Below are 25178 nucleotides of genomic sequence, written 5' to 3' on the forward strand. Positions count from 1 at the left end.
GTATCAGAGGAACAAGAATTTACAATATTGGATATTAAAACCCTGGTACTTGGTAGCCTTTTTAATGCTAGTTTGCATGTAAGATCACTTAGGGATATTCCTATTTTTAGAATCTGATATTTTGCCCTAAGTACTAAGGTCCAAAAGATATCAAAGATATGCCTCACATTTGAAACAAAAATCTGTGAAACATCTGAAGTTCCTACAGCGAAAGCAAGCCTGCATTTTAGGTGCAATTTAAATTAGTATTTTGGTAAAACATTATCTTGGTTGTGGATCTTTTAAAATGGTTTGTTGCTTTTTATGATATAACAGTAACTCTATAGAACTCATAAATATCATTGATAAAATCAGACAGTGCATGGCTGAGGACACATTGAGAAGGAAAGTTAAGGGAATGAACTGAAGGAAGTAGTAAAGAGGCTGAAGAAAGCAGGGGAAGAGCCATGTAAATTGTGCAAGGTTGTATGGCCACTGAGCCAAGCTCTCTGTAAAACCTCACAGGCCAACAGATTTGTCAGATGGCCAGTGCAAGAACTGAGACCTGTACAGGCCCTGCCAAGTCAGCCATTTTCTAGTGCTAATGTGTGAAAACACTTTCTGTAGCAAGTTACCATTTAACTACCCAAAATAAAATTAAAACCCACAATATACTAAATATTTAACTTCTCATAGTTCTCACAAAATTCTCATTAGTAAATCAAATAGGTATATGTGTTTATATAAATCTGTGTGCAGGGAAGACCATATGCTGATTTGTCCATTTCCAACAAGCAAGCAAATGTCTGACTCATTCTACCAAACCAGGTACTACTTTTGCTCCAAAGAGTAAGGAAAAACTACCAGCATAATGTAGTGATTAATAGATTCTTCTGCTTTCTAATGATTTGGAATCATCACTTGGGTAGTGATCTCAAAAACTGACAGTACAGAACAAACATAATGAACACAATTGCAATACTAGACCCACTAAGTTATGTTTGCCAATCGAGAAAAAATATATAGGATTCCAGGGCAAAGAAACCAGGCAGTGTTCAAATATCTCAGGGAAAACTTCTGTATCCAATCTTTAAAGCTGCAAACAAGAAGAAATAGAAACTGTCTGCTTTGGAGAAATTTCCTATTTAGAGGCATCAGTTTTCAAATGTAATGCATTTCAAATGTGATCTATGGCAGGCCAAATGGCATACAGTTTTATAAAGGCTATCATTAGGAATGAGCTAATGTTTAATTGTTACTGTTTACATAATTACCACCTTACAATTTGGTCTTATTTTAAGGTGGTGAGGAAAGTGAAAGCTGCCAAAGGAACCTGGAATAAGAGAAATCTTACTGTAGCAATGGCTACAGGATGTTGGTACAGCTTCCCAAAATATTTAGGATTAGGCAAAAGATAAAGTGAGGAGCTGAATTCCAGTGGGCTGGAAAGTGGCTGCTGAAGGAAACTGAGGGCTACAAGGGAAGTCTTTCTTCAGACAGCAACTGAGAGGCCTTGTCTACCACAGTTTCCCAGGATTAGGATTAGGGTTGAGAGGATGAGAAAGACAAATCATGCAGCTGCCTTGGAGTGAGGAGGAAAGGAAGTATAAACAGAAGTGAGGGCTGCCAAAAGATCTAGCTAGGAGAAATGTTTAAAATTGCTTCATGACCTTGTCGTTGGCTCCCCAAGAATGTCAGGATTAGAAGAAAGAAATGAGGGTTGAGCTATGACTGGGAGCAGTGTTCAAATGGGGCCTTCAAAACAAAATAAGGACTGCCAGGAGTCCTGGGCTGGGATAAACCTTTCCTCTGGCCCAAAGTTAAGGAGTCTTGTCTATGGCTCTGCAAATAAAAGTGAAGAAAAAGAGGTAAGGGTGAAGGAAAAAAAATTGAGGGAGAGAAGCTACATTAGGAGTAAGTCTGAAAAAATGTTCTTCCATGTGAGGCCACCAAGAGACCTGGGATGGGAGAAATTTTTCTTTGGGTCAATAGCTGAGAAGCCGTGTCCATAGGTCCATGGAAGAATTAATGTAAAGCTGAATAAAAGTGAAACAGCAATCATAGAGCGGAGGTTGGAATTTGTTTGGAAAGGGTCTGGGAGAAGGGTCTGGTCTTTGTCTTCTAGTCAAAGGAAAGGGAAACTTGTCTGCACCTCTACAAACAAATCAGGGTTTGGATTAAGATGATCTATGTTACAAAAAATCAGCCAGGTTCTAGGATATTATGCAAAGTTGGGGAAAACTCCTTCTACTGGCAATCCTAATTAGTAACCTATTTAAAAGGTAAAAAATGTTCACATTGGTATTTTGTAAACAGGAAGAGACTCCTTGTATTAGAAAGCAAGCTGTGGTCTTTGGAAAACACAGGGTGCATTTTCTGATCTTTTACAGATACTATTTATCTTTCCTCATCTTTTCTACTTAATCTGCTACATGCCCTACATTTTCCTGCTACTCACCAGCTCGGAGAGGCCGTGGAACTCCTCCAACAAAGATTGTTTTTCTTGGATCCAAAGGCTGAGACCCATCCATCACAAAGTCACTGTCACTTAGGTTCCAAGGTCGAATTTGCACCTGTAATACAGGATTATTTTCAGCAGAGGAACTTGGCCGCTTAATTAAAATGAAGAAAAACCTTCCAAATCTTCCTATAATTCAAACCAAAATTTGAACTTTTCAAAAGCATTACGCTTGTTTTATAAAAACCAAGATAATTTGAGAATGTACCTTATCTAAGTATCTGAAAGAAGGGGGACAATTCATTTATCACCTCTAGAGGCCAGGCTTGAGTTAAATCTCCTCATCACAAACTCCTACGCTCATTAATTCCCTGCCCCTAATCACCATCATAGGAAGAAACCTGTAGAATGTGCAATTACAGTTGCAGTTTGGGCTTCTGGCCTTCCTGAAATCACATACAGTAATCCACAAATTTAAAAGCACTCATATGAGCTGATAAAATTAATTTTTGTGCTTGGATACAAAAGGAATTTGTATGTGAATACCTATTTCTATTGAGCAGGCAACACAGCTGATAAGAAATCTTTAGATTACACAGAAAAAACTGCTCAGAAGTTATTTAGGTAAAGCTGTTCATCAATCCATTTTTTTGATCCTAGGAATCACACAAGCCTGCTCACTGTGCTGCAGTCCTGGGTTGTTCATTCATCTCAGCAAGATTTTTAATAGTACTTTTAAAAGGCAGCACATTTTTTATCTTATTTGTCTGCAGTTTCCACCTCATTTGTGTATCTCCATAGGCACAAAAACCGACCAGCATTAAAGAATGTTAGAGATGTGAACAATAAAAACAGGCTACTATTCTGCTATAGTCTTCTATTCTGCTATAGCTGCCTGCAGTAGTTGATTTTACCCCATAGTTTCTGTAAGGTAAATGAGGCTTAAATTATTAATTGATTAGGTATTAAATGCATAAAAAATAGTAATTAAAAACCTAATGAAATACAGGCGATATTTGATGCTATCTGGATCTTAATTTGGCAGAGTTAAGTAGTCTTCATTTCATCACAATAAGGCTTTCTTTTCTCTTAAATCAAATAGATGAAAAATTACCATTCCATTGTTTTACAGCTAAGGCTGTAAAAGGGTGCACACTCCTGAAGCATAGCAGGAGTATCAAATATAAAAGGTAATTGAATATGACATTTATCAGAAAAAAACAAATGTTAAAGCCATGTTATGCTGATACAGGAAGTCAATTCAATATAACAGCAAGGTCAGAAACAGGAAATAACAAGTAATTAACTCTAAGTATTTTTTATTTATTTATTAACTGAAAAGAGTAACGGCAAATGGGTTAGCAACCAGAGTAAGTGTCATGGCATAAGCTACTTACTGGTTTATCCTTGATTGTGGGACTTGACACACATAGGTAAAGTTTTCCATCTTCTTCCAGACAGGCATCTATCAGAGCTTGTACAGAGCTTTCTTCCTGGAACAGCAGAAAGGCGTAACCTTGGAAAGGATAGGGGCACAAGAAAGAAAAGTAACAGATTAATTTATAGAGCATTTTTTAAACAAACAAGCTGGAGAACTGGGTAAGGTATACAAATTACAAATAACTGATAAGGTAGGTAGTTTGTTTTCATAAATTAAATTCATTGAACATATCCCCTCATTACAGATCCCCACAGTACTGATTTCAGAATAGAGACAAGAGTATTTGCTGCAATCTGAGGACGTTTATTTGATTAATTAATGATTCTGAGAATATAGGCTGGTGAATCAGGGTTTCTATTATCCAACAACTGTACTTGAGCTATTTATCAGTAGTATCTGCTGGTATCAGTGATTAACATCTTACAATTGAGGCACAAAATGTCCGCTTACTATATAAAATTAATAAATTCTAGGAGAGAGGGCTAAGAAGATGGATAGGTAAACAGAAAAATATTCTATGCATACACACAAATACAAAAAATGTTCACTAAAAATAGTAAGCCCAGTGAAAAAGAACAATATGCTTTTTGCTTTATTATTAATAAAAGACCTGCTGTTGTTACTTAGATTTAAATAAAGCAGTTCAAAAGAAAGAAGAAAGTCTACTGAAATTGTTTCATGTGATTCAGAATTTTAGTACTTGAAATTCGGCAGTAAACCTAAGTGTGTAACACTCAATGCTCTGCTGAATGCAGCTGCCAAGCTATTTCTTGACTTCTATTTAATGTTGTTAAGTCTGTATGAAGAGTTGACCCAAGCAGCCCATGCTTCTGCTACCTGAGAAGTGAAACTAATACAGCACTCTCTGCACTCAGCACAGCCAGGTAACACCAGGCTGCTGGATCACTGGAGCTGCCTGGTTGAGAGGACTCCTGTGGAGCAGGCACTGCTCATCTGCTCCACAATCACTACAGCAGTTTTCTCAAAGTGAACATGTTGGGCAGCTGTGTAATTGGCCACTTGTGTCTCTTTTTTGGGGGGGTTTCTAGATCACAGTGAGAGGGTACATCTGTGGTAGTTGGAGGTGACCACCCTTGGGGGTACAGTAAATGGTATGACCATAATTTCCCCAAACAGTTAAAATTAACCGAACAGATACTTGTTATTTTTCTCTGGTTGCTTGATTAGAAGAGTAGTCCAAGTTGGTGAGGTTTTAGTTTTGTAACCTGGGGCTAGTGCCTGCCATGAAGTTCAGTGAGGTAAAAGCTCCTCACTTCTCTAGACCTCTGTGAATAAACCATTCTCCTGCTGCGGGGTCCACAAGCATCCACCAAAGACATGGAGGCTGTTTACAGAGCAGCCTCGTGCTAACCTAGAAAAGGAGGAAGCTGGACTAGCATGACATAATATCCAGCACTACTTCAAAGCCTGGCAACTGCACATCTATTCCAATCATTCAAGGACTTCTGGTACTGAAGAGTAACAAAGATTACATGAAAATGAAAAATGAAGAAGAGAAAGAACTTCAGATAATATTAGGATCATAGAAGCTGATAAGGTCAAGAAAGATATCTGCCAAAGTTAAAGGTATTTCTACTCATTTTCTAGAGGCACATAGGGATGCAAAACCCTTAAATTCAGAAAGGTGCACCTTTTCCCCATGAGCAGCTCTAGGCATTGCTACTACTGAAGACTTAACCTCGTCATCATAATGCCATTGTTTAGAGCTGCATCTAGTGTTCATCCATGAAAACATGTGCTTTCATGGATGCACTTCATTTGATTGGAACTCTATAGCAGAAGATGCACTTTGAATTCAGGTCCCAGTATGAAAAAATTAAATTGGAAAATACCCGTGCCAAAATTGAATAAAGAATTATCACACGCTAGGTGCAATTTAGCAACGCTAAAAGTCGCATCAAATTCCCCAGCATCGTGTGCTTCAGCATATTCTCCTATCTGTGCTTCACAAATATTGTATCACTTTAAAAAAATATCAATTTTTTCCCAAGAAGTAAACCTCCAAATTTTAATACTCTTTGGCAGAATTTTGGTAGCACACTGTGGTAGTAGGTTGCAACCAAACTTTAGCAGTGCTCCTTTCTTACCTGACCACACACTCTAAAAGGTTTGAGGGCTCAAGGGGCTGTTCTTGACTCACATTCCATAAAGTAAAAGAGGCAAGATATCTGAGGCCTCAAAAAACAGCAACCTGACTACAGCTGACTATTCGCTATCCACAGATACTTGGATTCTTGGCAGAGCAGAAGCAATCCTGCTCCTTCTCTGCTGTTGGTGCAACACATCACTGCAGTACTGCCAATAAACACTGCAATTCTCTGGGTAAAGGCTACAATTTATTTTGGCAAAAGAAAAGTCATTACAACTTTTCAAAGGGTACAGCAGAGGGAGGATGAGGAGAAAATTAATTTCCCTAGTTTATGAAGCCAGCCTAGGAAATCTTCAACCCAGAGTTCCAAGATTCATTACTTTACAGAAAGCAGTATAAGAACTAAGCTCCTTTGTACATGTCTTATTCTGACATCTAAACAGTGACACAATTTCCATATGAAAGGGTAATTTAGTCCAGTTGGTCTAATTTCAGTTAACCTTGCTGAGAATAAACTGGAAAATCTGGCAAATACACTGTGTCCCACAAGCTTGAAACAAGTTTGCCACTTAAAATGCAAGATACACTTGGAACTAAATAAAGTTGTTACAGTCTCATGAAAGCATTTTTGCCAGCCTAAACAGCCAGGAAAAAAAAAAAAATCTCTATTTCAATTAATACCAACATTGGCCTATCTTCTCTAATGATGGGAATCTTTCTGTATTAATGAAAGCATGGGTTGTAATAAGGTGTCAGTGACCTCTTTATTCAAAACAATATGCTAGATGGAAAATGTATTAAGGTGCCTGCTCGGACTTTCTTATAAAAGAAGATCATGGTATTCATAATTTTATGTTAAAAACTGGCACGTTGGTACAAATTACAGGCAGTCATACTGGAGTTTAAGCCAGTAGTGCATGTACCCTGCTCATCCCTCCTCAATGTTATTAAATGAAAAGAACTACTCATGTACCTTTATAGGGCAGAACATGCATTACATGTATTAGGCATATGAGAGAAAATAAACTTACTCGCCCTGTGGACAACCATTAACTTAACAAGCCACAGCTGGTAGAGTTTATGAGAAAAGACCTAAAGCAAAATATTTCTCAAGAGTTAAAGATTATCCAGCTTCATGCCTGCCATGGCTCACCAGAAAAAGCCTGACTGCACTTCACAGCATTTGTGAAAAGAACATGTTTAAAAAAAGAAAAGGTTTTCTTTTATTCTTCCAAATCTGGTAACACCTTCCTTTTACAGCTCCACGGTTAGGCACAGTTTGGTGGAGTAAAAGGAAATCACTGACTGTGTTTTCTAACCCATGGGGAAAGGTAGAGATGAAGTTTGTTATATTAGAAATTTTATACTCTGTTCAGTTTAAGTGATTAATTACAAACATTATGAAAATACAGGTTGCCTGGACAATCTCTAGTTATGAAGTGATTATTCAGAAAGGATTGTTTCTGAATTATTCCTGACTAAAAATTATTTAGGATTATTTCAGAAAGTTACTAATGGAGTAACAGCACAGGTCTCTCACCTAATGAAGTCCAGAGTGGATTGAGTTCTATCAAGTTTTTCTTTGGAATTTCAGTTAATTGTGTATTAGTTCAATTTTATTATAACAACTGAAGGGTACCATTTTATGCTCAACTTGTGAAGACTCATAGTAATTAATAATTTAAGTTCTTGCATTTGAGAGCAACAGTAAATAAATTGTTGTTCAAATGCATAAACCATGTGCTGAATCTTCTGGTACAAAGCCAGCATTTTGGCACGCAAATGTTATATAGCCAACAGGGAAGGATTAACCTATTTCTGGTTCTTAGAATCTGGGATCTTTTCAAACAAAGTGAAATACTGTAATGAAGAGCTATATATGAGGTCAAAGAATATTTGAATCTCCATGTCACGTGTCTGCATATCATCTATTCATTTCATATGAAATTGATCTGAAATCCCGACTTCCCAAAATTCAGCCGACTTGCAAAATTAGATACAGGAATCGTAATCGAAGGGTCACATGTTTCCAGCTTTATAACACTGAGGTTGGGTGGCAGAATTAAGAGAATGAAGAGAAGAACTTCCTCTCTACATTCTGCATAGCAAGTCAGAAGAGCTTTTGGGTAGTCACATGCATTGATTTGACCTGCAAAAGGGAAGGACCACTTCTGATGAAACAAGCTGAACTACCTTCAAAGCACATCTGTCATCCATTTAGACAGTGTCTTTTCTGATGTTTTTATAAGCTTCAGGATTACAGTAAAATCTAGCATTGACCTCAGATTTCTTATAAAAGTATTTCAATATATAAATCTACCTCATGTTAGGTAAAAAAAAAGGATGGAGTTAAAATTGCAAAGAAAATTAATGTTCTAGTCTCATTTCTTTAGGGTTATTTTTAGATGGCTAAGATGGCTGCCTCAAAGAAGTAGATTTAAATAGACTTAATTTTTCATGAAATATATATTTCACTTTCTTTTCTTCCTTTTTTTTCCTAGATTTTAGAAAATAGTTTTGAACTGAATTATGGTTTTATTTACTAGAACTTTTAGAATAAAGTTGTTTTAAAAGCACACAGGAAAGGAACATTTAGAAACAGTGTGAACCAAATTTCTAAATCGGTTAATGTGATGACAAGGGTCATTGCTCAAAGTCACCTTAGTAATCTTATTAGAAGATGCTTTAAACATGAATAAAACACATTTCTAAATCCGAAGATGAAACGACTATTAAAAATTAAACTCATTTTTGAAAAATAAAAATCCAAGGTGTTAAAAAAACTGCAGACTTTCCTTTAAACATTGCAGTGACATGACTGCATTTTTAAAAAACTTCAAAGACTTTAAATACTTAAGAAACCTCAAAATAGAAAAGGCTGCAATCTCACTTAGCTACTGCAGAAGAGTGAAATTATGTATTAGTCAGGGCTGCAAAGATTAATTTCTTTTAGTCGGTCTAATTTTATATGGCAGTGTTTGACCCTGTCAGCTGATTCTTTTCTCTAAAAAACAAAGGTGTATAAGAAATAGGAACAGTCTAGAATCTTACAGTGACTCTTCTATTTCTGTACATTTACATTTTTACATGTTTTTCATGAATACCAGACTAAGCCTGGCTGGTATGATACAAAAGAAATTCCTCATATGCCACATTACAGACAGGTACTGGAGAAGGGTTTGTTTGATTTTAATTAAAGGACTGTACTCTATATCCTCAGTTACACTGAAAAATAATTGGATCCTGAATCTTAATAGCAATAAAATGAAGCATACATGTCAAATGGAAGACAGGAGACATAACAAGAAAAGGCAGCAATGGAGTGGATCATAGAGGAGAGCTGAATGAAAACTGAGGCTCTTTATCAGTAGCTTCTGTAAAATAAATTGCATGTCTTCATAATTCCAGTCTTAGCACTAAATAGCCCACATCATGAGATCACTAACAGAATTGAAACTAACACTTAACCCTTACTAATAATGATCTTACCATACTGTAAATAACAGAGAAAAACAGAAACCTTCTATTTTGTCTCAAACATTATGGAGCATTTTAATCCACATCTTCAATTTCAGTGGAAGAAGAAACCAAATCCACCCAGAGAACCTCTGCTTTCTGGACCTGCATTATTTGTGGGACATACGAGAGGTGCCCCAATGTTTCCTCAGTCGAAAGGACATTTCTATAGTGCTGTAGTAAATACATACAGCTAAAGATTTATGAACTCTTTTCAGTTCCAAAACATGTCAAGAAGCAGAAAGGATTTTCTAGCCATCATTACTTTACTTTCACCACTTATGGATTAAAAATCCCCAAAAGAAGAGTATACATATGCCATCTCAGTTTGTCCTGTAGTAAAAATACTTCCACCCACCTGTATTAAAAAAGACTGAAATAAATTACTTGGATTTTTTTGTGGTTTGTTAACCAAAATAATATTCTACAGGCATACTAAAGCCTCTCTTTATCTGGTATTTTACTTCTAAACTAGTATAAAACATTGCAACAGCAAATTTATAGTGTTGTCTCCTCTTTCAAAGGTCACAGCCATTTTCAACATCAGACTTCAGACTGCAACATGATCTATAGCAGCTATAAATCAGAATTAAAGGGTATAAAAACATAAAAGAAAGGCTCTAATATACAATTTGGTTACTGTAGTTATATAAGTAGTTACATGAATTTCATATGACAAAGACTAAATATTTGATGAAGTGGAAGGTATCTTTGTGAAATTTACTGAGTCAGCAGCATGGAAAAAACAAGCATTCACACTTGTAAATATAAAAAACCCAACTAAATTCAGAATTGAATTTCTTAAGTTTTGATTTTCAAGGGCAATATGCAATGGTGAATGCTCTGGGCAGAGCAGCCCATGGTCATCATCTGGAGTGGGTCAGGTCTGCTGCTGCTGCTTTTACTCTGAACAGATGGCTCAAGAGAGATCAGTTTCCAAGTCTGAACAAAACTTGTTACTCTTCTTTGCAAAAAAAGCATTTTCCAGTCCTATTCCAACCAACATTAACATGGAAAAATTCTACAGAAATATAAACGCTTGATTTCAGCTTCTATTTTAAGAACAATATCAGCATGAGGTAAAATAAATTTTCAGAGGAAGAAAGCACTGGTCCAAAAATCCAGGCTAGCTAGATTTCAGTTATTTTAAATTAAATTTGATACTGGGTTTTACAATAAAAATAGTTTTCACTTTAAATTACATGTTTTTCTTAAGATTTATTTTTAAAGAAGAAAGCAAGCAGCACTCACTAGAGCTGTGATACACAAAATATTTGGGATTGTTGTCAAGAGCTTCAAAGTAAAGTACTTCAATCAAAAAGAAATGACACCCCAAGTCATCTGCACAGATGAAGCTGGTAACATATTTCTGATTTTTGTATGATTGTAACTCTCCTGTGAACTGTAAAACATTTCTAAAGGCAGAATGCAGAGCTTCAGCACTAAGCTTTGGCTTCCCTTCTTTTAATCAAGTAATCAATTTGTCATTTGCTGCTGTGGTGCTGCTAATAACTGGTTTGAATGTTCACTCACATGTGTATTGTTTTCAGGTTCTGGTTTGTTAAAATTTCTTGTCTTTGTAAGAAAAAGATAAAGCTTGAAAAACCCTCCTTAATAACAGAAGGATTTTTTTCCAAAATTGGATTATGTTGAACAACAAATTCCTCTCAAAACCAAACAAAACCCAAAACTGCTTCTGGTGAGTAAGCATATGCATGTCCCTGGGAGATCAGAATAGTATATTAAAAAACAATAATAAAAATACTGGACCTACAAAATCCTCTAAAAAAATTATGTGTTTATTAATGAAACTGCCCAGCCTCCACTGACATATAGCTAACTTCTGGTTACACCTTGGTATAAATCAGTAGTCAGACACATTGTAGGTCCCAAAACCTGTAGGATTTACATGGTATGGAGTAGACACAATCTGCCAAGCACAACACTGAGACAGCTGAGGGAAACACCAGCCCTGAGCTGCTCTAAGCCTTTGAGATTGGCCTTGGGCAGAGGCACCCACAGCATATCCAGCACATGAAATATTCACACTGCCAGTCCTAACCTCTGATTTGAGAGGACACAAGTATAATTAGGGGTATTACCTTTGATAAATTTATGATGTTTGTATTCCAATGACCTTGCACCAGTTTTAGACTACTGCATCATTATTTTAGGGGTAGAATCACTGAAGTGATCCTAGGAACTGAATACATAATTTTATAAATATAATACCTGTAGGACTTCATGAAGACAGCACAAGTTTTTAATGCATTAAATAATTACAAATGATTGTGGGTGGGAGTAGGGAACAACTTACTTTTTAGATGACCATCAGAACAATGAATATGCTGTAGTTCTAGTACAGAATCTGTCTCTGCACTACCACCTGCAACAACCCCTTCAACATACTTCAATGATTTGAAATTATAATTTAGTGCTTCACAAATCATTAGCTAAACAAGATGCACAAGCTACTACAAAGCACAGTTAATATTAAGTCCTCAACAGCACTATTCAAAGGACAGCTTTTATCCTGAAGCCCATAATACTTACAGATCAATTCATGTATTTCCATTTATAAAACAAAAGAAAAGGCAACATTTAATAACAATAGTACTGGGGAGGGATGAGATGTACAACCCACAGTAAAATCTGGTTGGGTTTTAGGAGAGATTAATAAGAATAAGACAAATATTTAACTCCTTCCATTTGACAAAAGTGGTCTGTTTACCTGTACAGATAAACATGGATAACTCTTAATGTACTTAGATATGTACAAATTATTGAAAAAGGGTCAAATGCTTGCTAAAAATTTTAGTTTCTTCTATAGCAACCTAGCAATTCTGAAAGAAATTAGGATCTGTTAAAAGTAACATGAAAGCTGGGAGAGAATAATCTTGCAATGCTACTTCAGAATCAGATTTGTTCTGCCTAGGCTTGGGTGGCTCAAAAATACTTTTGTGTTTTGCCTCACCAGATTCTTGTTTTCCCCTAGAAAAAGAAGCTGCAAATGGCATCATTTTAGAGACAGAAATTCTCATACATGAAGCAAGCTCCTTGAATGTTCTTAGATACATGGCACAGCAGTTTCAAAGACAGATATTTAAAAATCATCATTATCAGTACACCACCAAGAATCCTCTAACATTTAGGACAAGACAGGAAACAGTGTTGAGAGCTTAAAAAATGAAGGCTCAAACAAAAGCCACCAAAAACCTCAAAGAAAATCCTCTGCAAAATCAAGTAAAGTCACACAGCTATAGAAGAACACATTATTGTGTACTGCATTTTGTAACCACACATTTTGTGACTTGCATTGATTTGGGATTATGCTGCCCTGCTGTGGGAAGACACAGGGACTACAAATTACAGAAATGGCCTTAGATGTCAGTGGGTAAACAACTGACACTGCACACGTGTTGGAACATACATAAGCAACATCTAAAAACCCTCCCAGAATCACTCTTTGCCATACAATGTCATTCTGGATAGGGAATGTCAGTTTCCATTCTAACAAATATTACAATCTCTAAATTCAGTATTTTAAATACAAAAATTGGCTCGGCATTTCATGCTGGACTGTGGTGGTATCATATTTGATCAGTTAAGCCAGGAAGTTTTCTTGAACAGCCTGCTGTATTTGGACAAACCAGATACCTTCTTGTGAATATAACTAATGAAATTGGAATTATAACTCCATACTTTCTCCTTGCAACTGTTTACTCTTGTTCCTCTGGCAGAAACTACAACTGCTACTGCAGTGGCAATGGAATTAACCACGGAAATGGTCTTCATCCATGAAATCAAGATCAGTCAAAAGACTACAACGACAGTGTTCCCATCTAAATAGTACTTTGGAGAGAATTAGAGAGGCTCATTCTGTCTGTCCTACCAATTGTTTTTAAATTAATGCATGAGAATCATTTCATGTTACTTTGTGCAACTATACTTACACTGTTTTGTTTTGTTTTTCATGAGATCTCCCTCACCCTAGTGTCCCATATGGAGCAGTAGGGACAAATGTGCTTAATTTTATCAGATAACAGGATAATGAACTGAAAAATAGGGAAAACATAAAAGGATCAGACTGCTGCATCACACAACTAAATCAACTGTAAAGCCAAAGCATTCCTCCCATTCCAAACTCATACTATCTTCAAGCTCTGCCATGATTCATTTTCTAGCTCTAATGCTCCTCTCTATCCAAACACCAGTCCTTCTAAACAAAACAAAAAACAAAAAAAAAAGGAAAATTTTGGCATAATTTTTGACATTTTAAAACACATGGTGCAGTTCTTAGTGATTACTAGAAAAATCATAGTTATCACAAGGAAAAAAACAGTAAGAGTTTTTAAAAAGTTGTTTTAAAGCTAGCAATCTGTTAAAGAAAAAACAACTGAAAAAAATGTTTTTGAAACAGTTGGCACCATCTGTTTAATAAAAAAAATGGAAAGGAAAAATTACTGTAGTTAGCATAAGCATTGCTTAACTCAGCACACCAGCAAATAAGTGAAAACCCCATCAATTTCTATTTAAATAAAACATGAATTATCTGGATTTTGCCAGAGATAAATAGACTGTGAAATGGTAATGTGCAACTACTTTCATTAGCATCCTTTAATACATATTTCTTTATTTCTCAACGTCTCATAGGTACTCAGAAGATACTTTAACACAAACCACATTTAATTCCCAAACTCTGGGGTGAAAGCCAAGTAAACACATTATGAGCTGGGCATCTGCTTACCCAAGACCAACACATGGCATTTATAATATTGCCAGTTTGGTTAGTAACATATCCAAACAGATGCCAAAGGAAGTAATCCAAAGACTTCTCAGGCAACGGGAATGAATTAGCCTTATTCAGAGGCAAAGCATTAAAAACCACCTCATGCATGACACAAACATAAAAACATGGTGCTAAGCTTTACAGTGCACAGGAGGGGTAAAAAGTAATGTTAAGGCAACAATGCAGATGTTCAGAACTAGGAATTGGAGCCTCTTCCATGCATTGTCAGCTGTTGGCAGTTTCTCTTGCCCAAGTGCACAATATTCACTTGCAGTGACAAGAGCGTCCCTGATCTCTTGGCAGCCTAAATATGGAACTCACTGGCAACCAAGGTAAGGTGTGCTTGATCTACAGAATGATTTTGGGCTTGCTGTGACAATGTTCAAAACTCAAACGCTGACAAAGCCAGACTGCTGTAACAAACAGTGGTCAGTGTATTCTGTGCTGTCAGGAAAGATTCAGTAAGGGTAACAACCCCCTAGAATATCCAGGAAAACAGGAAAACCTGGAATGTGCTGCAGATACATCTGTGTTGCTGTGTCATCCTCCAAGGTCCAAATTGCACTGCTGACACCACACTGGTATAAGCCTGGTGTTACTCGTCATGCTGGAGATCCCAGCTGAGCATCATTTCACACACAAATGTTTATGTCCAGGAGGCCCAGCACTAAATATGAGGTAACATGCCTAAGCAGACCTGTGGTGACACCATCCTGCTCAGGATGCCAAATCCAGGAAAACCTTCTTTGCTCAAGTTCAGTGCTGCAGGAATGTTTCTTGACTCCAACTGGTCCAAATGATAGCTTACATGCCACTGCAGCTAAGCTAATCAACCCCACCAACTAATAAATTAGCTAATAAGGTTTGCTGGAACTGACTACACATCTACGGCCTGACTTGCTCACTAAACTAACCAGATAAAGCCCTCAGGGGGGCTGGTGGCTGGTGGTGGAGGTCACTAGACTGTAAGCAACATTTTAATCTTTCCGATTTCATGCTTGATCAGATTAGCCATGGCTAATGGTTTCTGCAGCCTTCTCTTCCTAGCCCTAAGAATATCTACAGAGTGCTCCTAATACAGGGAGACTACAGGGAATTAATGTATTGCACCAGCATAGCAAACATTCCAGAATTCAATAAATTATACCAACAAGTAGATACTGGAAATCTGTATTGATTCACTTCAGACTGCAGGGAATGTTGCATCACCTGGATGTAGCTGAAGACAGAAAACCATGGTGTGAAGCAGCTCCAGCATAAAACTTCACTGACTGTGCTGAGCCATGGCATCACCTACTGATGCTGTCTGCCCCAAACCTCTTCAGTGAACGCTTATGAAAGCAAACAGACAAAAATCCTGAACCTTACTGAAACACCAGACACTGCCCAATGGTCTGACCCTCCAGTAATGGAAAAGACCATCCATCAAGAGGACACTGAAGTCCATCTGGAGGTGATGACATATGTTCAGAAAGAGCAGGGCTCAATTTTACTGCCTCTGGGGAACATTCAAGGAGGTGGGAGAAGCCTTGAAGGTCAGGCTTTATCAATGTGTGAATAGCCTCTGCATCGTCCCCGCTTCATTCCAACAATTCATTTTTCTTGTTTTCTTTCAAGATTGCTAGCATACAAACCCGAGCTCGTTTTCTCCTCTATAATTTCAATTGTCCTTTGTTTTTTTGGACATGTTTTCCATTTGAAAGACTCATATTCAAAATGTCAGAGAATTTACAAACTAGCAATGCAGCATGAAATGCAACAAGAAATCTAGAAAAATGAAGGGAGAAAACATTTGAATTCATGAGACTTGACAGCTGAGTAAGTCTCACTGAATTTTGCACAAAGCATAATTTCAAATATCTCTTTTTGCATTTTTTAAGGAAACATCCAATAATGCACCAAAACTGCTTAAAATAAGAAAGTAAAACAAAAAAATCCAAAATCAAAGCCCACCAACTTAAATTTTAGGTCTAAAGGAACTTCTGATCAAAACCAGCATTGGAGACATTTTATTGTGATGCTTATGAAAATGATTCCGTAATAACTTTGAAAAGTAAATACTCTTTATTGGGAAAAAAAAAAAAAAAAAAAAGAAAAGACAAAAAATCTGTGGAAAAATTAGAACAGACATAGAAACTTTACCCTTTGACTCCTGGAAATAATATTCTGTCTTCTAGGTAGGTGCTGCCTGTACAGGATCATAGAAAATCAAGTACATTTGACCTATGGAGCTCACCATGACTGTAAAGTGAATGTCAGAGGCAGGCATGCAGGATGTCTGATGCTGCAGCCCTGACTGATAACTAAGAAGGCAGATATAAATAAATGTGGAACAGTTGGGATTGACTGTTGTTTAGCACTTTCAGACAGACGTTCAGGGCAACTGGCAGGGGCTTTGAAAGCTGTTTCCTATATTAGAATCATGACAAAAATAGAAGTGAGGCTGCATTCCCTTGTCTTCTGCTAAAATAGATCTTACTCAAAAATATTTTACAAGTTTGTCAAGGCATAACTAGTCCACAATCAGATACAGAAATATCAAAATTGGAAGTCCCATGTTAATTTAACATATAGTTCCTTACTGAATTAATAAGAGGAAAAAAATAAAAAAAGGGAAAACAAGCAGAGAATGCTGAGAGATAATAAGGACAAGGAGAAGCTGGCTTTTCTAATTTTTTTTAAAAAACACCTTATGAGTGAAGGCACAATTATAATTCATTAACCATAAAGACCCCAAAGATCTTTAAAAATAACATAAAAAGGGAACAGCATATATTTTACCAACTGTCCTTGGGAATATTGCAGTGTGGTTGAGGTTTGGGGTGGTTTTTTGCTGGTTTTGAGGCTGCTTGCTTTTAAATTCAAGAACAGATATTGCATAACTGCTGACAGCAAGGCTGAGTGCTGAGAATGGAACAGGAAAGAGGAAGCATGTATGGGTTCCTCTTCTGATTTTAAGTGTCCCAAGTACTGTTTACAGGGCAAGTATTTGTCACAGTGTTATCTCGCCTCCAGCAATTAAGCTCCCAAATAATTTAAGTTGGCTTTTATTTGTGTGTTTTTACAGTCAAAATATATCTATCAAAATATTGCAGGATTAGCTATTAGATTAGCCCACTGTTCTGCCAAAATAATCAGTGGCCTTAATGAGCAATTAAGAGCTTCCAGGGTCAACGAGGAATTAAAATCTTTGCGTATAGACCAGAAATTTTGTGTACAACTTCCTTCTACTGTTTCAGATCATGAGCAAACTCAGGAACTACATGCAAGAGGCAGATGTGAAAGAGAGCAGAATGTATTGTACAAAATCAGAGAGACCAGGGAACAGTAAGAGCAGTTTGATTTAGCCAAGTAACCCTCCCAAAGAGATTTCCCATAAAGTGTTCTTTCTCACCCAGAACAGGTCTGCATACCATTGTGCTGACCGATAAGAGGTTGCCCCACCTGCACACACTCTGGCCCATCCCTGTGGCCCTGGTGCTCTCTGAGCAGAGCCCACTCTGAGCTCCAGGGAGCCCTGGCGCGGAGCTCGTGCTTCTGAGCAGGATCGCGGCTCCTGGGTCACAGCACTCGCTGGAGTCACTTCCCTGTGAAGCACTGGGCACCCAACCCAGGGACCCAATCCAAGTCACTTCCAGCTCTTATTCCCATGGGTTTTGCAATATGCAAACCACAACAGCATCAACTAGGAAACACCTGCAACTTGCATTCTACCTACTGCTGGTACAAATTAAGGCATCATTCAAGGGTTCAAGGTGTCCCGAAGAAGTGCACACTGAGGAGCACATTTCAGTAAGCAAATTGCGAGCTTTTTTCCCTTCATGACAGTGTCTGAAAAGATGCTTGATGAAAGATAGAAAATTCACCACAGAGTCAAAACTTTGCTTTACAGTGGATTGCCACATTGCAGATGTAATTTCCTTTTACCAGAACAGCCTTCTTAAGTGTATTTTAAACTAATTACCTTTAGGTGGAAAATATGACTTGCTTTCAGCTTTGTGAGGCCAGTCCACCACAAGAGGTCCAAACCTACGAAAGCTGGCAGTGATCTCATCTGCAAAAAAACAAATGAGGCACCTTAGAGAGAACATAAAAACTGACAGTGGCAAGACAGAAAAAAAGTTTTTACTTAAAAAACAAAACAAGAACAGTGAAAATTGCAATAATGTCCATACAGGATGCCTAAATATTCTTTCATCTCTGTGCTGTACATGGCTGCTTAAAAAAGTGATTTTACATTCCACTAATGGAAGTCTGCAGCAGGATTAAATGCAAACATGATCTATCAGAAGTGAATATGCTTCAGCTGCAGTCTATTTCTAATTATAGCCACAAAGCAGGGTCAGATGCAGCCACATGGGACTGACGGAGGAGCTCCATGTCAGCACGGCTGCTCCTTGCAGCCTGCCCTAGAAAGAGGCTGCAGCAGGTCATGCCACTGTGGGCACTTCACCTTCCTCAGGCCCCTCAGGAAATCTGCCTTGAATTACCAAGTTTTTTCTTCACTTTTTAAGCATCAATTTGGAACTACCACATAACACACATCATGAGCTATCCTATAGTTTTACATGTAAATCCTTCAGAAAAGAAGTATTTTAAATAATTTTTGAAAAAAAATCTTATTTTCTCGATACATTTTTAAATGTACTTTAAAAAAAGAATTAGTTTAAAACTGTCTAATGTGATGTTAGGTAGATCAGAGTAACAAGCCATCAGGAGAAAAGGCAGGAGGGATTTCCAGTTTCTGGACTGCTGTTTGAGATGTGTCCAGTTTCTCTGACCCCATCAACTGCATGCCAGATTTTTCAAGCATCTGGAGACAGAATACACACATTGTGTACCTGAAGAGCTGAAGGAGAAAGGGCTACTGAAGGAGATCTCTCAGGAAAGAGCGTGACCATGTTACTTCCTCACAGGACAGACTGGGCATGTATTTTGATTCTGAGTGACCCAGCAATGTTCACATCAGCTGTCCCTGTTGGGCTGCTGCTTCTTACAGCTGCAAACCCAGATTACCCATCAGACCACATACAACAGCCCTGCAACTCTTGGTGTGACATGGCAATTGCATTTGAGGTGTCTGTAAACATAGATAGGCAACTCATAAAATTTCTTCATTAAAACTGTACATAGTTTAGGCTTCAGATTAGTAGATCAGACATCTCCCTCTTTTCATTATAAGGCATTCTCAGATTCCCTGTGTATGCCCATTGAAGCTAAACAGTGGTAGATTCCAGCTATATTCCAGCTCTGAAAAATACCCCAAAAATGGTCATGATTTTAGTTTGGGAGTAAGGGTTTGGGGAGGGCACACACAAGTAGAGCAGATAATAATTGAGAAAACTCTGACCACCCTTGCTAAGCAGGTTATTACTTTGTAACCATATTATTACCCTATATTTATCATCTGAACCCTGCATACATGCTGGGTATAAGAGCTGGTTATTTAAAGCCCACGGTATTTTGGTAAAGACTGCATTAAGAAAGTCTCTAAAGTCAACCACATCCAAGAATAGAAGAAGACTATGGAGGAGAGACGGTACCCACCAAGTTCCCTTTTTAAGTTTTCCCACTTTACAGTCGTGGGAAGACATGCAGATCAGAAGACCTGCTATGCAGCCACTTGTGTCTCCATCTCTTCTGATCTACAGTACCCAAGAACATCAAGTAAATTCTCAGGTGTTGCAGGGGGTGGTAGTGTGTGTTTGTTCTAAGTAAGACCACGAGCACTGTAAGAGACACGCCTGAGAAAATCCATTTGATTCTATGAAAATCTGACATTTTTAATAGCAATTATATGAAAGCCAATTCCCACATCTCAGCAATGCAAGTGATTCACAGTACCTTCATCAATGTCAGGAGGAAGACCTCCAACAAACACCTTTCTAGAATAGCGTTCCACTCTTTCCCCATTTTGACAGCGTGTCGGAGAGCTGAGACCCGAGGATAACGACTGATCACCATGGCTGTCGTCTAGGAAGCCGTCTTCAAAAGGAAAGAGTGAAGAGCGACCTGCAACACATTTTGTAGGATCTGTAGTTAACGCTATTTCCTGGAGAATTAAATACTTCAGTAAAAAACTTTTACTGATTTACTTTAATAGAACTTGCATTAAAGGACGCAACTAGGTGGTCCAGCTCTCCAATTCATGTTCATTAGTATTTTTTCTATTTTTCCAAGAGTGTATAACCCTTACAAGACAATAAACCTAATTTAGCTTTAAAGCAAACCCATGTGAATGGATAGAAACAAAAAATAAGTTGTCTGATGAAGTTATGTGTCATAGCCATAGAAATAACATTTGCAAGATTTACATTTCAAACCAATTCTTAGAGATTTAGACCTTCCATAACAGATCGTGAAGGAATGATCTCAAGATCCCTCAAGCCACTGCACTGCAGAGCAGGACAGTCCTTTGAGTGCTGTACAGGATCCTGACAAGGACTGCAGCACTTCCATCTCCATGGAACATTGGCCCATGCTGAGTAGGGGGGGCAAACAGCAAAATAAACATGGAAAAGCATTGTATTGTGGACATTGAACACAAAGTGAAGAAACTAAGTGAACAAAAAAAAAAAATCTTGTTAAATAAACCACAAAGTACTTGCACTTGAAGGAAAATATTGTTAGCTAGAACAGCCTGTCAGCCTGTTTGTTACTCAGAGTTAAAATATCCTTTTAGTAATGAATGAGCAAAATCAACTTGAATGGCTGCTCCTCAGTTTGGTAATGAAAAGGAAAGAATTTATTTGTAACCATCTGATGTGATTAATTTGTTGCTATTACTAACAAAGTATACACACATTATCTTAAGAACAGATTTATTAATAAGGAGGATAAAAAAGTATTCAAAGACTGCATATAAGCAATCCTTGCTAACTTCGGAATTTAGCACTTCCCAATACCTGAGTTGAAAAATACATCCTGCAATAGTAGAGAGATGTATTAAATAGGAACCACACCTCAACTCTGAAAAAGCTATTTGTACCCTAATACTGTGGAGGATGGCTCCCAGGGATGGAATTATAATTGATACAAACAGTTTATAGGGGGGTTGATTACAAATATAAATGTATTTATACTTTTGTAAGTGCTCATAATTAAATTGAAAGGTAATGGATCACATGAAATTGGCCTAGGATTAATACCATACTGGTATTAACACCACAGGGAAGTGAAGGAAATAAAAACAAGGGCAATGAGTAAAATCAAGACAGAGGGATAGCAGTCAGAAAAACATATACACTGAAAATATCAGTAATTGTTTCCAGTAACAAAGGACAGATTACAAAAAGAAACTGTAATCCTGTATATGGAAAACAAGCTAACAAAGTCAGGAAGGATGCTCTCACTGACACACAACACCAACCTGATTTTTTTTTTTACAAACATCAAGCACTAGAAAAGTGTTGATTAAAAAGAATATATTGAATGTTAAACACTGACAGAGATCACAGACACAAAAATCCACTGAAGCAAAAATCCTACCATTTATTTACACATCAACATAAAAAACCAGGTAAATGCCACAATCAGAGAAGGATGTAGAGATGCTACCAAAGACTTGCAGTCAGTAATGGTGGGTTTAGAGCAAAAAGCAGGAAAGACTTTTGATGAATATTTCATTAATGGACAAACAGGTCATGCACGTGTATAAACATATGCATTTCAATATGAAAGAAAACATTTGCATGAGAGAAAAAATAATTGAGAATACTACAACCATGTAAAAATACGAAGTCAGAACACTCATTGAAAAGCAGGAAATCTGAAAATATCTCAGAGACTGACATTACTGAAGAGATAAATCATCTTTTAATTCCTGCCCATCAACCTACCTTCTTGTAAACAAATAAGTAAACAAACAACAAACATGAACCTTTAGTGGAAGATGACATATCAAATGAATAACAAGGTGTTCAACTAAAATGCAGAAGAGACTGATTTCTGAAGGAAGTAATAAAAATTCACAGCAACTTTGAAAGCAAGGTATCACCTCTAAGCACCATGCCAGACACTTGGCAGTCTATAAGTACTGCACTCATCTTAAATCAATGCAAAAGATGTTCTATAAGTTTATAGCTAAGTATAGAGCTAAATGTAAGAATAAATTTAAAATCATGGAAAGTCTAAAGACAAGGGAATAGGGAATGACTGTTCACCGTCTCCCCTCCAGTAAGGCAAAAATAAACTGCATTGAACACAATCAGTACATGCCAAGGCAGAAAGCAAGGCAAACTTTGGAAATCCTTGCTAGACTTTTTGGGATGTTGAAAAATTTATGTAGGCTTACAAAAGGGAATGAGTAAGAACAGGAGAAAAATGCAATCTAAAGCAATAAATATTAAAACACCACCTCAAGAGACCCCCCAGGGCAAATTTCAGGGAGAGCATTATGGGAAAGCAGGAAAGCATCACTAAATGCACTTTTTTTGTAAAATACTCCTGTACCCCTGCCTGGGCATCTCTGAGTTGTCAGTGTAGCAAAATAGTTTGGGCTGATTATCACAGCGGTGCTTACATCTGTACCTGAAAAACTGGTTGTAAAAGTTAAAAAACAAGGTACCAAGAACATGATTCAACAGCTCCAGACGTAATACCTACAAAGACATGCTTATCTCTTAAATAAAACAGAATCAAGTAGAGAACTGAGAGTTTATGGCAAGCCTCAAGAAATGTCCAACAAAACCTCTTCTCACTAAAGATGCTTAGTCACAGTGACAAAATCAAACACTAATTAAAATATCCAAGTATAACATAAAATAGTTTTTGCAGTCCTTGCACAGACTTGCCTGTGGTTACTCTGCATATCATCCCAATGGCAAATGGTAAAAGCAATAATAGAGAAGGATATATGAGAATATTTTATATCCAACACATTTTTTAACAGACTGTTGTAGAATTTCATGCTTAAGAAAGCTCAAAACCAACATTATAAAAGTCAAGGTAATGATAAAGCATGAACATCACAGACTTTAATATGAATGAGGCAAGTCAAAATCCCTAACATTAATGGTATTAATGGTAGACACACAAACACACAAATCTACTTGTTAGTATGGAAAAGCCTGCATTTCACACAGGAAACAAGTCTTGTGGAATGAAACATGCTTCTTGGTAGTGAGGAAAAAAAAATAAATATGAAAAGCCAGCACATTCAGAACTTGTTTGCCCTGTTTTGTCTCCACTAATATTTGTATAAAACAGCCTAAATTACATTCATCACAACTACTTCTGCATTATTGTATTTTGCTTCTACAAGTAAACACAAATTGCAAGTAATGTATAGTATCCTATTGATTCCTACCTCCTTTCATACGTTTGTGCCTTTTGATCAATCTGGAAACACCTCAATCTTAAAATAAAATTAAACAGTGTTCATGTGCACAGAGGGTATACCTTACTGTATACTCCATATACTTCCTGATTTCATTCAGTACGAAGAAAGCACTGAAAAAGTCTAAGTATTAGAATACTTTCAACATCTGTTAACAGTGGCCTGATCTCTTCAGGTGGGAAAAAACAGGAAGGTAAGTTTGTGAGGAAAATTTGAATATTTTTGTTTCAGATTTAGCTATCAAATAAACACTAAAATGAGTCAGCTTTGAACAAAATCAGAGCAAATTCTTTATTACAAGCTGTGTTAGTATGTTCTGTACAGCCTACCACCTCAATCCATACAAATTACAAGCCCTTAGACACTATTGGTCTGGGTAATGGATACATCTGCCTCTAAGGCTCTTCACAAACATGATGCAAATTATACATTTGGAAAAGGAGGCAATGTCACCTGCATAACTGGCAGAGAACTTCATGGAAAGTAAGATAAAATTAAGTTTAATGCTAAAGTACTCTATGCAAGTGACACTGCCTAAAATGTAATTGTTAAAAGCTGCTATTTTCACTGTTATCTTCTCAATAACAACCAGTCTGTGTAAGGTACAGCACAGGACATAATTGTAAGCTCCATTAGTGGCTTGCTTGGTACAGCTATTGGATTTGCTATTGTCCTTGTTCATTTGTCACTCAGAATAAACTGATATGCAGCACTGTACATTTATCAATGTTGCTTTTGCTTTGAGAGTTGTCTATGATGAAATGCTGTTAAAATGTGCTCAAATACTGTATCTTTTCAAAATTATTATCAATGTTCACTGTTCAGGACAGTTACTAGTATTGGTATTTACATGTACTATCTGAGGCAATTCAATGTCATGAATTCAGCATAATTCAAATATTCAGCAAAAGCTGTTTCATGTAAGAAAAAAAGTAATTTTCAAATGTTCAATGCAGCAGTTAAAGACTGCACTACAATACAAAACAAACAAACACCAAACAAACCCAAAACCGATCTTTTTTTGTACAGTGCACTTCAATTCACAAATATGTGTCATGAGAGTCTTTACATTCAGTCATCCTCCAGTTCTCAAGTAATAGCAACATGAAATTATCAGCTCAGGATCATCATTGCTTTAAGATGCTGTTAAAAGGGAGCTGTTTTGCAAGGGAAGAATATGAGACTGATTTATACAAAGCAATTGATCAACTAAATACTGTTAAAATTGGTAACATCATCTTATCACAAAAATACTAAATATTTATTTCTCTCACTATTCAGCAAACAAAACATTTAGTAAATACTTTTACCTCTTCTCCGCCCATAGCTCCTGGCTGCATGTAAACACAGAAGAAAATTGTCGGTACAGCTGTCATTAGATTTAGCTCCAAAAGCAATGAAAATGTAGCTTCTACTTCTTCTCTTTTTCCCCTCCCACCATAAAGAAGGAAAAGACATTTAAAAGTGCAAGATGAAATTCAAACAAGACAAGAAAAAAAAGTTGACGATGATACAGCCAGGAAAGAAAAAAAAAAACAAAAATAGGAA

General features: G+C 37.0%; 1 protein-coding gene across 42 annotated transcripts in view; it reads right to left on the reverse strand.

Moving 5' to 3' along the window:
- CPEB3 (cytoplasmic polyadenylation element binding protein 3) overlaps positions 1-25178 on the reverse strand; it is a 77235-nt gene that overhangs the window by 3273 nt on the left and 48784 nt on the right. For 30 of the 42 annotated variants that reach the window (XM_086899566.1, XM_086899550.1, XM_086899549.1 and 27 more), the window contains 4 exons: positions 20138-20305; positions 18258-18347; positions 3835-3953; positions 2438-2552 (listed from right to left, as the gene is read on the reverse strand). In XM_086899566.1, coding sequence (XP_086755692.1) covers positions 2438-2552; positions 3835-3953; positions 18258-18347; positions 20138-20305 — 492 coding nt within the window. Of the gene's footprint in view, positions 1-2437; positions 2553-3834; positions 3954-18257; positions 18348-20137; positions 20306-24940; positions 24965-25178 lie in introns of all 42 variants that reach the window. The other 12 variants (XM_086899548.1, XM_086899543.1, XM_086899560.1 and 9 more) reach the window with 1 other exon arrangement.

This window comes from Cyanistes caeruleus, chromosome 8 (assembly GCF_971803275.1).
Source record: "Cyanistes caeruleus chromosome 8, bCyaCae1.hap1.1, whole genome shotgun sequence".
Taxonomy (NCBI): Eukaryota; Metazoa; Chordata; class Aves; order Passeriformes; family Paridae; genus Cyanistes; species Cyanistes caeruleus.